This window comes from Antrostomus carolinensis, unplaced genomic scaffold (genome assembly GCF_000700745.2).
Source record: "Antrostomus carolinensis isolate BGI_N321 unplaced genomic scaffold, ASM70074v2 scaffold14398, whole genome shotgun sequence".
NCBI lineage: Eukaryota > Metazoa > Chordata > Aves > Caprimulgiformes > Caprimulgidae > Antrostomus > Antrostomus carolinensis.
This window is the reverse complement of record NW_010331015.1, coordinates 31828-47080: the sequence shown is the minus strand read 5'-3', so window position 1 is coordinate 47080 and position 15253 is coordinate 31828. Positions and strand designations below refer to the sequence as shown.

At 48.2% G+C, this 15253-nt stretch overlaps 1 protein-coding gene across 1 annotated transcript in view; it reads right to left on the bottom strand.

Moving 5' to 3' along the window:
• Window positions 1-1384: 1384 nt before the first annotated feature.
• BICDL1 (BICD family like cargo adaptor 1) overlaps window positions 1385-15253 on the bottom strand; it is a gene marked incomplete at its 5' end in the record, with an annotated part of 41289 nt that continues 27420 nt past the window's right edge. The window contains 9 exons of the mRNA XM_010173093.1: window positions 1385-1567; window positions 5672-5792; window positions 8413-8543; window positions 10895-11038; window positions 11268-11486; window positions 11797-11976; window positions 12981-13127; window positions 14499-14510; window positions 15189-15253. The exon at window positions 15189-15253 is cut by the window's right edge and continues 55 nt beyond it. Coding sequence (XP_010171395.1) covers window positions 1385-1567; window positions 5672-5792; window positions 8413-8543; window positions 10895-11038; window positions 11268-11486; window positions 11797-11976; window positions 12981-13127; window positions 14499-14510; window positions 15189-15253 — 1202 coding nt within the window. The remainder of the gene's footprint in view (window positions 1568-5671; window positions 5793-8412; window positions 8544-10894; window positions 11039-11267; window positions 11487-11796; window positions 11977-12980; window positions 13128-14498; window positions 14511-15188) is intronic.

Sequence of the window (15253 nt, the reverse complement as noted above, 5' to 3'; positions counted from 1 at the left end):
AGGGAAGGTCCCTACTTAAGTATTGCAGGATTTCCAGCACCGCTGTGTGCATACACCAAATAAGCTACATTCCTTCTCGTTGATCAAATCATTCTTACAACAAAGCAGGCTCTGAGCATCTTCGGTCAAAGGAGATTTGGCTACCTGCTTGCCAAAGGGCTGAGTAGTAAGTGACCTGCAGGCAGGGAGAAATACTCATCATTTTTGTCAGCCATAGCTCGTGTTACTGTGTGGGGCACAGTAATCTGCAGGCTTTCCAGAGCTTTATAGACACCCTAATCGCCTTTGGCTTTAGTGAAGGTAGATGCCCAAGTGCCTTCTGAGGATCGAGGCTGCCAACCCAGCGTCAAAGACCTACTGACATCGTTACAGGTAGGCTTTCAGTGAATTATTAGTTAGGTTTTTGGGGTCCTGTCCTGTTAAAATGACAGGTTTCTTGCTCTGTTTGGGAGGTGTACATGGCTTTGGGGAAAGGTGTACATGGCTTTGGGGAAAGGTGTGTGACTTGCCAAAGAAGCTCCACAACTACCTTTGGCCATTGGAGGGACAGTAGGTGCCCCAGGACTGAACATCCATCCATCTCTTAGCCAGTTTGTAATCTGTTGTAGATGGTCAGTCTCTTGGGGAGAAATCCTTAACATTCTGTGTAACTACAGACTCTGCAACTCTCATCTCTGTAACAGGAGGGAGCTAGAGAAGACAGTAACTTCAGCAATCTTACAACTGCGAGGAGCCTGGATTCCCAGCGAGGGGTGAACAGCTACACAGAGCTGCAGAGGAGATGGTGCCTGGGCAGGATCTGCAGTGAGGGCTCAACTTCCACCACAGAGAAAGCTACGCTTGTCAAAACATGGCAATGCTGGGGCCAGAGTGACTCCAGTCTCAGTGGGATGGATGAAGGATATCACAGCTGCCAGGACCGGAGGGTGGTATCAGTGACTCCCCTCTCCTCTCTTGCTTTCAGTCCTTCTTCCCCCTGTGCTCGCTGTGATGGCAGTTCTGTCCCCTGCACTGCTTTGTCTTGGGGCTGCTCGTTTTCTTCTCCAGCACGAGAATGCTTTTAAGACAATCAGATTATCCTTCACAGCAGAAACTGCACGGTGTCAAAGCACCTAATACATACCCTGAAGTTTATCACTTCACTTAAAGAGTAAGAAAAGTTTCTTTCTATTAGTATCACATTGTCAATTTGCAAATCTTCAATTCATGTAAACATTTGGTTCAGACCAGGTGTGGTGTAAATAGTGCAGAGTCTCAAGGGTTAACTCCTTTGCCACCTTCTTTTTTTCTTAGTGGATCAGAGTTGGGTCCATCAGCAAGCTGGGCAGCTGCCCCACACCCCATCTTGAAGCAGGAATTGTTGGAGAAGTTTCTCTTTTTCAAATTAATTTTTCTTGAAAAAGGAAAAGAGACGGTTCCCTTCTGCCCCAACGGGCTCGTCCCCCTGCTGCTCCGGCCTGGCACTCCGCTTTGTGCCGTAGCCACTGGAGAAGGAATAAGCAAGCTGGCTCCATTCCTTCGGGTGTTTGTCCATCAGCTGCTGGTCAATGACCCTGTGCATGTCATCCTGCGGCAGAGGGAGAAGAGATGGTTGTTAGTGGCAGCTGATGCTCAAAGGCAGCTCGCAGAGGGACGCGGCTGAAATGGGTGTGAAACTTGCTGTGATGAGATGGAGGAGGGATGACAAGAGTGGGGACAGGTTTAGCTCCCCACATGGCAGCAGGCTCAGCCTTGCTTTCTGCCACGAGGCTTTTTAGTAAGCAAGGAAAGTAAATCACACAATTCTGAGGGATAAATTGCTCAGGTGGTCTTGCAAAGGAGCATCACACCTGCCTGGAACTCTGTGACGCCTCTAGACTAGGTTCCTCTGCTGTCTGCAGCTTGCAGGTGTCCCCTTTGGGGGGAGAAATAAATAAAAAAGAACAAATGCAGCTGAAAGCAAATGCCAGAACAAGTAAGAATGTTTGTCCTGAGCAGGTCTATGCACTCGCCATGTGGAGCAGGCGGGCAGGCATGACTGAGCTGCCTGCACAGCTCCTGTTAGTGGGGCTTCTTCGGGGAAGGTGCTGCTGGGAGCCAAGGTGCTGGGGCCAGGTGTGAGCCCACCAGACCCTACGTGGGTTTTGCACCAGCCTTACTGAAGAGAACTGCACTTGTCCCTTAGACCTGCTCCTTCCCCTAGTGCCAGCAGAGCAGTAGGAGCTCTCTGACCGACAGCTTGGCATGAGCAGCTGCACTGTGGTTTTTCAGATGTATCAGAAACGCTCTGGTTTAATCCGAGTTTGCAGCACAGTGAAGCTGTTCTACACTAAATAATTAGTCAGTTCTGTTGCCGCTAATGACTCGCTAATGTGTTCCTTGAAAACCTGGCTATAAATTCTACAAATTTTAAACCTTCAGATTGTTTATTTCTGCTATAATTGCATATTTAAACTGTAGCTTAGTGAAAAACGTGTGTACACAAACTAGCCCCACAGGAGAAATCAACTGTTCTCCAGCAGTTTGGTCCCTGATTAGGACTGACAGCATTATCTGGTGAGAACAAGGACACCCTGGATGGGCCGTAGCGGTGGAAGTGCTGTTCATTTGACACTTTGTGCAGGGCAGCCCAGCAGGGCAGCACTGGGATGAAAGGAAAGGTGCTGCCATTGCCCAGCAGGTGCCCCAGCTGCTCTGTAGCTCAGTGTGGAATAAAACCAGCCAGCTTGGACTGGAAACTCGAATGATGGCTAATCGCTTGTTGCAGCATTTTCTGCAGCAAAAAGGATTGACAGCCATGGCCTGGACCTGAATTTAGTATGGGGACTTTACCTGGGGAAGCAGGAGGGTGCAGAGCTACGTGGACTGGGGAAGCTTTGGATCTTTTTAGAGCAGGGCTGGAAAGGGGAAAGGCAGGGGGAGAATTGAAGAGGTTAAGGTAAATATCAGTATTAAGGTGAAGGTTTCCAGAGGTGAAGCTGCCACGTGAAAATGTATAGCACTTGGATTTTGAAGGCACCTCTTACAGCAAATGAAGTAGGCACCCAGGCTCCAGCATGGCAGATCTGTGTCCTTGGTTAATCACATAAAAAGGCATGAGTATGATTTTAATATATTTTTAATACATATATATAAAAAAATTGTTTTATATATATAAAAATACAGTATGCACTGTTAAGAGTGCACTACATTCAGGTCCCTGTCTATCTGATGGGTGAATCAGAGAGCGCAGCACTTGTCTGCAGAGACTTGGGGTAGACATATGCAGTGAGGCGAGGGCAGAGCTGCTGTCCCTGCCTCACAATGGACAGGGGTGCAGGACTGTCCAGGGACACGGAGGGAGGACAAACACCAGTGGTATGAGATTCCTCTGATAAAGCTGGATAACATGGTCCTGGTGTGCTCTGGGTGTTCCGAGCAGGAGTCTCTGCTCTTTGGGGTGAGGCTGAAGGAGGTGCAAACGGCATGTATCCTCTTTGTGAGCTGGACCTGGGCTCTCTTGCACGAAATAAGGGTTGAAGCTGCTTAAGGTGACCTCGGTGGCTGTGGCCGTGCAGGCTGCAGCTCTCTGCTGGCACTGCAGCATTTTCTAACCTAACGGTGCCACTGTCACTATTGCACTGAAGTAACTGAGCTCTCATTTAAGAGAAGCAGCCCTCTTCTACTTCCAAGTTTGCTCCATATTCCTTCCCTACCCCCAGTCAGATACTGATGAATACCAGTGGGGGTCAGATTAGGCATGGGCACAAGGTGCACATCCTCTCCTGTGCTAGGCTTGGATGTGTGGGATTTTGCTTGTGGCATATTTTATAGCCTGTGTGCTTACAGAAAACTGTAATCTTGTTGATGGTCTTTGGTAAAGTGCAGGCTAGAAGTGTGCAAGAGCAAAAGTTTATCAGATGTATGCCCAGCTAAAGCAGAGAATCTGACCCCACTTTATCAGAAATGTTCAGCTTTGCAAAATAGTCCCCAAAATACGTAAATCACCTGACTTGTTTTGTGCCTTTTTGGTTGAGCTTCTGTTCTGGGGACATCAGGTGCTTGGAAAATATTTTGCTACTGTGTCATAGCCCTTTGGGTCAGTATGTTGGAGACAACCTTCTGCAGTGCTAGTGGACCTAATCCTCATCTCAGAGAGCTGATGGGAGCAGGACTGAGGTTGCTGTATTGCTGCCATCACCTGACAGAGCGTGAAGGGAGAAAGCAAACGCCTGTTGTTAAAACCCTAAGTTGGGGATATTCCAGCACTCGATACTGACTCTGCTACTGAGCAGGTCTCTGTACCACCCATCCAAGCTGAAGCAGAACTCAGATACAGACAGCTCCTATGCAGAGCACTGAATGTCACTTAGCAGATAACGAGGTGGAGAAGTAAAGTCTCAGTCTGTATTTCAAGAAATCTTCCAGACACTAGATATGCTGAATGCAGAGGATTAATGGTATGTGTGCTTCAGCCTGGCTTTCCCCGCGGTGACCTGGGGGGTAAAGCCTCACCATGGGGTGTAAGATGCTGCCCCTTGTGCCCTGCCTGGTGCTGGGGTGGGGCTGTGTGTGTGCAGAATATTGGTGGGTAATGCAGACCCCCCACTGGTCCCTCTTGACAGATGACAGTGAGGACAGAGACAAATGTGGGTGATGGTGGCAGCAAATGGAGGGTGAGGGGATGGCGGGTGCTTGGCAAGGGTGCGGGGAGCTCACCTCAAAGGCAGGAGGGGTGTACGACTAAAGCTGTTGGTACAGGAACTGAGAAAGGCCACTAGATCAGAAACCAAAGGAGCCAGATAGTAAAAAGCCCTGAGGAAGCAAACTGTAAGCAGGAGAAAGAAAAGAGAAAAAGAAAAAAAAAAAAAAGAAAAAAAAAAAAAGAAACGAAAATACAGTGGAGTTGAAACAGGAGCGAGGTTGTACAGGAGAGGTTTCTACTGGTCAGGCTGGTTGTTAGTAGAGTCGGGGTCTTGCATGGCCTGCAACACCTTACTGTAACTGGCCCAGACCTTTTCTCCTCTATCTGCTTGTTTTCTATTAAAGCCCTCCCTTGGTGCTAGTTTCTGGGAGGAGACAGCTTTGTCTGCTCCCAGGGGCTCTCTGCCTTTACATGGGTTTTCCACACGAACCCCAAGCAGAGCATCTTCAGGGCAGCTGCTGAACTGCCGCGGGTTTGCGGTTTGGGTTTTTTTACCTTGGTGGAGAGCTGGGATTTTAGCTTCTTCGTCTTGCCAGGTCTTCTGAGTTGATGAAAATAATGCAGCTATACTGCAAAACAATCACTGCAACCTCTCTGCCTCCCACCTTTCTGCTCCACGAGGAAATGCAAGGACATGCTGTGCCCACACGTCCTCAAGACTGCGCCTGCCCAGGGACAGCTCTTGCAGGGACACCATCCCTTCCCGGGTTGCAGCAGGTTACTGCAAAGTGTATGTTCCCCATGCTGCATGCAGCTGTGAAATACAGTTTGTTTCTCCATTTTAAATGGAAATCCAAAAGGCTTTGAGCCGGTAAGGACTGTGATTCACTCCCCCCAGAGCACCACTGCATCACTGGCTCCTGTAGGGCCGAAAGCAAACACTGCTATCTATGGATGCTTGGGCTGAGAATGCAGCAAACCCACAGGGAGGGAGGAAAAGTCACCCAAAGGTGCCTCCTGGGCCACGTGTCACCCAACCCTGCCCTGCAGTGACCAGGGGCTGCTTACCTGCCAGGCCTCCAGCTGCTGTGAGAGGTTCACCTTCTGCTGGATGGCGTCCAGCAGCTGGCTGTTAAGGGACATCATGTCGATCTTGCACTTGGCCAGCTCCACCTCCACTGCATTTTTCCTGGAAGAAGAGTGAGAAATTGGGGCATATGTCTTTTTCTTTTTTTTTTTCTAAAGGAAGTGTTAAACATATTCTTGAGGAGAAATCAACAATCAGCAAGTTCCCAAATTGTAAACTGTTCATTTCTGTTGTATTATGGACACTCTATTAATCTGAAGAGTGGGACAGAAATTAAGACATAATGACTGGAAAACAAGTGGATTTCTGGTAAGCACACTTTGGAGAACAGAAACAGATATTCAGACACAGTGCTATGTAAGATAATATAGTGTGCCTGGATAATCTGCAGGTTCTGCCATTAAAAACGGAAATCTAAACTGAGGTAGAATCTACATGCAAATATTTTTTCCTTTTCTTCTGTTTACTAATGCACAGGAAAGGAAATGGTATGTGCTAAAAACCAAATGAGCTGTCTCTGATCACTTGATCAATAAGTTACAATATAAAACAAACAAAAAAACTCCCTCCAAAGACTACAGCTCTGCTTTGAGTTTCTAAAGAGGGGACTTGGGCTGAAGGAAGGAAGAAATGAAGGAAAAAAGTTTATCACAGCATATACATTTTAACAATGGCAAACTGTTAAAATTGTTTGAATTAAATACTATGTTTTAAGGAAAGCAATGGGGTTGTGCCAGCCCTTGGGGACACCGCTGCTTCATTTCTTTCCAGACATTTCATGGCCACTGGGCATGTGACACCATGGCCACTGTTGCCCAAAGGACCCTGAGTACTCAGTGGCTGAGATGCTGCAGCTGCTACTGGCTGGTGGAAAGGAGCTGTCCTCTAGGAAGGAGCAATGTCCTCAGCTGCCCAAGCTGGGAAATGCTGCTTACCATGCTGGGAGCACACAGGTGAGCACAATCCTTAAGTTTTCAATTAACTGCTGCGTGATGGGAAACTGTAACATGACTTGCTGGGAACCATCTTTCCTTGCAAACATTTTCAGGAGAAATAATTGCATCTTATTAACTGTAGCTAATTCATCGCCCCCTAATAGCTCCCTTGTGCTTCCCTGTAGAAGAGCAATTTGGGAATTTGTGTTTATATTCCAGGTAGCAGTTGCTTGACATCTCCTATTATAGAATCCTATTTTCCTATTGCTTCTCATGTTGCCAAACTTCAGCTTCAAGCTAAAAATTTTCCATGCCAGATGTCTGCCTCAGGCAGTGATTTTATTTCTGTTCAGTTAGGGCTTTTTTGGGGGAGAGCTTCAACAAAAATGACTTAACCCTTGAGGTGCAAGGTGGGAAGCATGTCACGAGCCTTCTAGGCAGCTCACTACCCAGGAGCAGCCCACTCAGTCTGTGGAGGGATGCTTTCATTTCCATCAACAAGATGCTCTTGTCTGCTTTCACTTGCAGCTACTTTCTGCTCATTAATCACCCACCACTCACCCATGCACTATTGTCACGTCCCCCTTTCTCTGGACTCTTGCTGCTGCAAGACAGTCAGCCATAAATATTAGTCCTTAGTCCCAGCAGGGTCATTAACTGCTGTGGAGAAGCTGTGCCCTTCCACTCCCAGCTGTGGGTTTGAGCACCTTAAATAGCCTTTTGTTGTGAAGCTCCCCATTGCTGCTTGGATATTACCGGGGGATTTATCGTGGCGGCAGCGCGTTGCCATAGCCACAGCAGAGCCAGCAACCCACATGCACTGGAAATGTCAGAACCACCTCTCTGCACCTGGCAGTGAGCTGGGATGCTCCTGATTTTTGCCAACAGATGGGGGTGTTACAGAGGACAGTGACAGGAATTTGGTAGCTGGCTACCAGGGCAAGAGCAGCATGGATGATCGAGTCACTTAAAAAAAGACAAAGGGATTGTGCATGCTAATTTAGCTACCCGCATTCTCAGAGGTGCAGGCTCTTGTGCTCCTCTTCTTGTCAAGGATTTAAATATTAGTGTTTCCATAAGGAGATGGACTGGTGGTGTCCTGGTCCATCTGCTTATTGAAGAGGTCATCACATGTATTCTTTCTACCTAGAGTGTAAAGGGGTGAGTGTTTCTGCCCCGCTCCTCCAGGCAGAGTGCTCAGGGCAGTGTGGCAAGGCTGAGCACAGAGCTGGGGAAGGCAGGTATGAGGTATAGGGTAGCAAAACTGTAAAAGTCTGTGAGGAGGATGGGGAAAACAAAGAGTCAAAACTGTGGGAGAATCCTGAAAGGAGAAATAGAGAATTAGAGGACTGGAGACCCTGGAACAGGAACAGAGAATGAGTGACCAGTTTCAGGGAGGAAGCCCAAGCAGAGCTGTGTGTCTAGAAGACCGAAGAAGAAAAATATGACAAATAGGGCAGAGCTCGTGTTTCCATTTGATTCCCTGAAGTCCTCTCTTCCTTGCTGTGGCTCAAACCAGCACTAGGAATGGCAAAAACGGCTCACAGCATCCTCCTAAATGCCACCAATCCTGCCATAGGGCAGCTCTGGAAATCAGCACATCCTGCCTCGCTCCCAAGGTCCTGGCAGCATTTCCCAATACCAGCAAAGCCAAGAGTCACTCCATCACTTTGAAGCAGCTACTGAAATTCCTGGAAGGTGGGAAAAACCCCACCCTGGAGGCATCTCCTGCTAAGGCACTCCATAACTGCTCACCCAGCCTGGCTTTGGCTGTTCATAACGCTTACTTGGCAATGGCCTCATCTCGGTCCCTGATGGCCTGCAGGAGCCGTTCACTTGTCTCCTTGTCTTCAGCAGCACCTCGCAGCCGGTCCCGCTCCTCCTTCAGTGTCGTCATTTCCACGCTCAGCAGCGTGACCTGTTGGCAGAGGGAAGGTGTGAAACCCAAGGTTGCTCAGACAAATTCACCATGGGGGACAGGGGGAAGCCAAATGAGCTCCCCTGCTTGTAGGAGGAGCTGTGTCTGCTGGAAGGGAGCTGTTAGTGCTGTGGCAACCCCCCCATGAAATGTGCCAGCTTGCCCTCGAATGCCAGCAGTGCTGGTCTGAGCAAGATGGGTCACCAGGAAGGCCTCAGTGACATGCAGCAACAGCACTATAAGCTGTGCAGCTGTCTGGGGCAGGACCCACCTGTGACTTTGCTGTCCCAATGACTTTAAACCCACTATGGCATCAGCACTGAAATACTGTCCCTCTCCGAGTGGTTTGCCTTGTGCACACATCTTCTGCATCTGCCTGTTGCATTCTGATCTTTCCAGGGTTAAGTCATTTAGAAGCAAATAAGATGTTTTTTGGGGGGGCGTTATGTCTCTTGAAGCAATATGAAACTGAAGACAAAGGATGTGAAAATTCCCTTTCACACCATGGAAGGTGTTACTGGCACATCTTACAATTTTAATTAGACTTTAAAATATATGCAGAGTCTTAAATAGTCTGAGAAATGATCTATCATTTTGGTCCTGTGCGGAGTGAGTTAACAGGGTGTGAAATCATGCAAGGATCGCATTAACACAGCTTTGCACTATTCCACACGTGTTTAATTTCTTTGTCTAGAGCACACACATGCTCTGTCACGCTATTCCACTACCTGGAAACCCTTCCAGCATTTGAGCCACCTCCTTTCCCTAAATGCAGCTCAGTAGTGTTTGAATCCTCAAAGAAATCTTTAAATACAGGGCAGACGGTCAAAAAGGACTCATCACATCAATGGTGGGGAAGGATCTGCTGTTAGTGTGGCACAGCTGGGTCAGGGGGGGGAGAAGGATGCCAACATGCCCTGTCTGTGCACAGAGAGTCCCTGCTGTGTGCTGGGGCTGCCAGGGAATAGAGGAGCTCGGCCTGAGCTGTGCTCTCCCACAGCCCAGAATGTGATGTGCCTCAGGGCGATGATGGAGAGCAGTGGTGGGAGCTATGTGAAAGGCGCTGAGCAGTTCTGCTGAAATCCCAGGGGACAGTGGATCAAAGGGCCCCCCAAAACCTGCATTTGGGGATAGGTTTGGGGTTTTAACTGTTCTTGTCTGTGTTTGAGGTAAAAATGGGATGACACAGAGGGAGGAAATGGACCAGGCAGAAGGTGTGAATCTGCTTTCCACTGTAGCTAGAGTAGGTGCCATTCCTGTCTCCACCAGCTCATCTTGCTCTCAGGTACGAGCAGTTAATGTGTGTGGTGCTACATTCAGGTCTCAAAAGCCATTTCAGAAGAGCTCCCCTCTTATTGTATCAATACCAGTGACAGCACAGAGGGATGTGGAGGCAGCAAAGTCCTGCTGCCCCGGGCAGACCAGATTTCCAGGTGCGTTGCTTTTCTGTAGCACTGAACTGAAGATAATTTTCTCTCTTCTATGGGAGGAGAGAATAATTATTAACCCTGAGCAAGTTCAAGGCTGGGTTATGTCCAAAAGCTGCAGGAGATGTGTACTTCCTGTGTGAGGCTGGAGTGCTTCTCAGAGCAATGTCTGCTGTGTTTCTAGTTATGCCCCATCTTTCTCCATATAACACAGAGACATGAGAACGAAGTAAGAGAACTGCAGTCCTCCCTTTGCTCCCTAAATATTCAGAGCTTTGGTGGTCAGAGACCCCTAAAAGCAGAGATGGGGGTCCAGACTTGCAATCCAGGGTGGGTCCTCTGGTCCTTCCAGGCTGGGGAGTTGAGGGAGACCAGCCACAGCAAAGAACAACTAAGTGCTGCTCCCTCCTGGTGTCCTGGTTTTGTGATGTTGCTGTGGAAGAGGGCGAACTTTGCGCCATGCACGGAAGAGCAACGCTGTTTTGTCCAACCAGCCTATACCCTTTTGAGGGCTCAGTGCAAGCAAGATGGGTCAGACTGGATGCCTATGAGTTTCCAGTACTGCATATCTTTGTACTTTGGGGTCTTCTGCTGAGAAGAATTTCAATGAGACAGGTTGGCTGAAAAGCAGATTGGGGGAAAGGTTTAAAGGAAGCTTGCTTGAGATGATGTCTGGGATGGGCCCCAGACAACTTGTCAAAAACTCTGATCCTAAATACATGAAGCCTCTGCACAGAGTCTCCCTCATCCAACTGTAACTGGTTTTGGCCTAAATCCTCCTGAGTTATTTATCATGTTGATCTTTCAACATTTACCATGTTGATCCTGAGTTATTTATCATGTTGATCTCTTCCAGGGAAGGCATGTCTGGAAGGATGAACACTGGTGTTACAAGACCACGTGTAAGGTGTGGGAACCGCTAACCTGGCTGTGCAGTTGCTGTAGCTCCTCCAAACTCTGCCTCAGTTTTCCACGTTCTCCCTCCATTAATTCCCTCAGGGCTCGCGAATCCTCGCTCGTTCGCCTGATCTGTTCCTCTAAGGTGTCGTCATCACTTCGTCGAGAGCTCTGAGAGCAGGAGAGAAATCTTTTGCTCAGATTTCAGTTTAAAAAAGGCAATTGCATTAATTTAATACTGCTTTGGGAGTAGTACTAAACAAGGTACTAAACAAGGGTGGGTACTAAACAAGGAAGAAGAAAGTGTGAATGTGACTTTGGTAGTGTTTCAGTTTTGTTTCCATACACCTCCACAGTAGAAATGTGCACAAGCCAAGGCCTCCCTGTGCCACCAACTTACCGTGGACTCTGCCCCATCCAGCACATTTTGTATCAGTCTTTTCAGCTCACTGAGAGCTGCCCGTAGGCTGCCAGCTGGGACATCTTTGGCTGATGAGGTTTCTGAAGACTCATCCATGGAGGAGTCTGTAGACACCGCTGAATCTGCGCTGTCGTTTCCTCTGAGGTGGGAGCAGAGATATCGTACTTGGCAATATGCTTCCCAGAGCTGCAGCCTCAGCTGGAACGAGAGAGCCTGACATTAGTCTGGGACATCAAGGCCATGGAGATCTTCCTTCCATGGTGAAGTGAGGCATGTGATTGCCAAACCTCACAAATATTTGTCTAGCTTGCTGTGTTGGTTTTGAAATGGATGCAGAGATTTATTTTCATATGGTCAAAAGGGTGTTGATACCAGAGCTCAGACCACAACCTCGATTTTCTGGCTCTTGGTTCAGCTCCAAATCCAGATCAAATGCATTAAACTCCTTCTCCCCCTGGGGCTGGTCATGGAGGTCCATGGGCTTTCCCAGGGGCTAGAGGTCAAATACCTGTTCTCGTTCTTGTTCCAGCTCCTCTGCTTCCATGCTCTGTTCTATCTCAGATAGCAGGGATGTGCTGGTTGTATTGAAATTTTGGAGACTTCTCTCCTCACTGAGCTCTTCTACCTTCCCCTGCAGCTGCCGGTAGGACAGCCGCACCTCCTGGAGCTCCATCTGGCTTTGGTGCAGCTTGCAAAGAAAACAAAGGAATTTGTCAAGGAAGCAGGAAAAAACAAAAATTAGTGGAGGTGATATGGACTGGATGAATCTCCTGGTTTGTGAAGGAGCTGGGAGGGAGGAATGGATGTCATGAAAGAGGGTTTCCAGCCTGGAGGAAAGTACTCTTGGCTGGTATTGCTATTTATTGGAGCTTAATAATCTCCAAATGTCATTAGACACTGTTTAGACTCCAGAATATCCTGAAAGATAAAAATAGCAAGTTGATCAGCACTAAAATGAGAAACACTGTGAAGAAGTTGCAACTCAGGTAAAAAAAAATGCTGAAAACAACACAGCAGGAAGTGAATAAAAAAATATAGATTTTTTTTTAAAAAATCTACACACATATATAAATATAAATATATATATATTTTTAAATGGAAAAAATACTCAGGGCTGTTTTGGAGAGCTGAGGATCCAGTAGTTGTCAACCCACAGAAGAGAAATGGAAAAATCTTGCTCTCTACTAACATGTCTGAAGCCACAGAGGTGCCACCTTGTACTCCAGGGAGTGACATTTGGTGACACATGGCTGCAAACACCATGGGGCTTGTTGGGAAACCATATGAGTGGTGAGGGCCATGAGGCCAGTTTTGCCCTCTGGGACAGCGAGGTCTAAAGAAGCCCCTTCTGAAGCCAATTCTACTCTTAAAAAATGAGGTAAAGTGAATTGCAACCACAGTCCTCTGCTGCTTTTTACATTTCCCTCATTTCCCCAGCACCCTGTCCCACTCCCCCTTTGCTCAGATCTCCCTCTCAAGCTGCTCTTTGCTGTCAAGATGCCCCATTGTGGTTCCTCTTATCTGTCCCTACAGGGAACAGCCAGGACCTTGCTTGCTGCTATGCTTACATGAGCCATTTTATTCACCTAGTTGTGTCTCCTGGTTCCTGATTATCTTTCTGGTTAATATTACCCTAAACCATGTCTTTTACTGCATTTCCCCCTCTTTCCTGTCCCATGGCTGCCTGCTCACCTGCAGGTCCTTGTCATGGCTTTGTCTTTCCAGGATGAGGACTCGGTCCTGCAGCTCCTCCACAGTTCCCTGGAGCAAGTCATTCTCCTCCATCATGGCACTAAGGCGATGCTCCAGCTCCCGCTTTCTGTCTGTCAGCATTTTGATCTGCAGAGAAACGAGAGACAGCGTCAGACCCCATGATTTCCCGCGAGCAGACAGGAGGGAAATCACATTCCCAAGAGAGAAATTAAACAGCAAAAAGCAAAAGTATGCACATATGTATTCTGTACCCATACGAGAGAAGCTGGATCTTTGTGTGTGGTTTCAAGCTGAGGAGGGCCCTGAAAGGAAACTCCTGCTTCTATAGGCTGCTGGGACAGATCCAAAGGGGCTGGGTGTGCATTGGTAGGAGGCCAGGGAATGGGCAGAAATGTCTAGAAGGATTAGGTGGAGACCAGCCCTGCCCAATCCTCATGCCTTAAAATTTGCAAGACTGGGCTAGTTACTAGTTCCTTTTCCTGGCTGTTCCCCGACTGAGCACAGTGGCAGTTTCTCCTCTCTGGGTGCTGGAGAGCACGGGGCGAGCCTGCAGGATCCTGCTCCCCACAGGGCTGTGCCACAGCACTGCCCAGACACTTTTCTTAATTGCTGCGTGTTCACCAGGTCCTCACCAGGGATTTTTCTGTCTTTTTACTTGTGAAGACTCCTTTCTGTGCTGTGCTTATTTTTAGTCTCCCAGTGATCGGTTGGCTTTGAAATTGGTTCATTTCTTTTAATTGTCAAGGGCAACGATTTCAGGTGAAAAGGGACAATGTGCCAAGCAAAACCTCTGTGATTCAGTTAGCTGGGAACAGTGCACAGGATGAATCAGCACAAGCCAAGGTCACTTCTTGTTTAACCGAGAAAAAGGAGCCTTTTCCCACATTAGTACACAGAGGCCCTCTGGGGACTGGGTATGCCACTTACCATTCCAGTATAACCCTAAGTATTCCCTATGGCCTCCTTTCAATTCATGGACCATAGACAAATTCAGCAACATCCCAGTGCTTTCTTGGCCTCTTTGGGACCTTGTCTCTTTGCTGCCTTCCAGGTTGCTGGAAAGATTTGGCTGCATGAAGGAATGTTAACGAAGTTTGTAGACTTGCTATTTCTGCAGGGTAAAGGCAGCTGTAGGTATTAGAAAGCTGCTCTTAGGTGACTAATGGCTTCTGAGATGTCTGTTCCCACCACCATCATGTTTTGTGTGGGCTGGAGAAAAGGGATGTGAGAAAAATAAGAGGTACAATACAGAGATTGTATCAGGAGTTCATATTTGGTATCCAAACCAGTAATGAACGCCCTGTGAATGACTGTGTAACAGAAAAAACATCGCTCTGCCGTGGGCCCTGGGCCATGGGAAGGGCTCAGGGAGAAAGGGCTTTGGAAAGCAAGAGACAGGAAAGAGGGGAGGAGGCAAGCAAGGCATGCACAGTGACAGGCATGCATGATGACAGCGATGCACGCGCGGGCAAACCCTTTCCAAGCCTCCATACTTACTTCAAGGACCTGCTGCTCCACACCAAGGGGAGGGGAAGAAAAGGCGAGGGACCAGCAGGGAGCAGGTGGGAGCGGGGAAAAAAAGAAGTTGAGATATTTTAGGAAAAGCTCTTCCAGACAGCTTATAAGTCACAAAAGCAGTAGGGCAGTAGAGTTGGGCAACTTCTACCCCTCTAGTTCCTGCTTCATGGTCCTCAGTGACCCCCATCAGGGAAAGGAAAAAGAAGGAAGGTAGTATCAGTCCTGATAATGTACCAGAGCTAAAACAGGCAGGGGCTCCTTGCTTTCACCACGTGCGAGGCTCAGAGGCAGGAGATTGCTGCTTTCTTTGCAAGCATGAGAAACAGAAAAAAAAACCCCTTGCAGACCTTCCTGCCGTGTCCCAGTGTCTAATCTGTACTGGGCAGCAGCCCTTCAAGAGCGCAGCCAGGTTTAGCTCCTGGAAGATCCTTCTCATCCATTCATTTTGCAGGCCTGCTTGAGGCCAAGGCAGCGGTGGAAGCTGGCCCATGATACCCCAGCCAGCCCTGGGTTGCAGCAAAAGTCTTCTCTGGGGAAGTCCTTTGCCCCACAGCTACCTTCCCTCTCTTTGTTTGCTCCAAGCAGGTGGTTTTTGTTGACTCAGTTCAGAGGGGTTCATTATACAAGTTAGAACTTTTGAAGGAATGAGGCTAAGAAGGGGTGACTCACCTCAGCCTGGAGGCTCTCGAGCCGCACGATGTGTTGGCTGCTGGAGGAGTTCTTCTCCCGAAAGT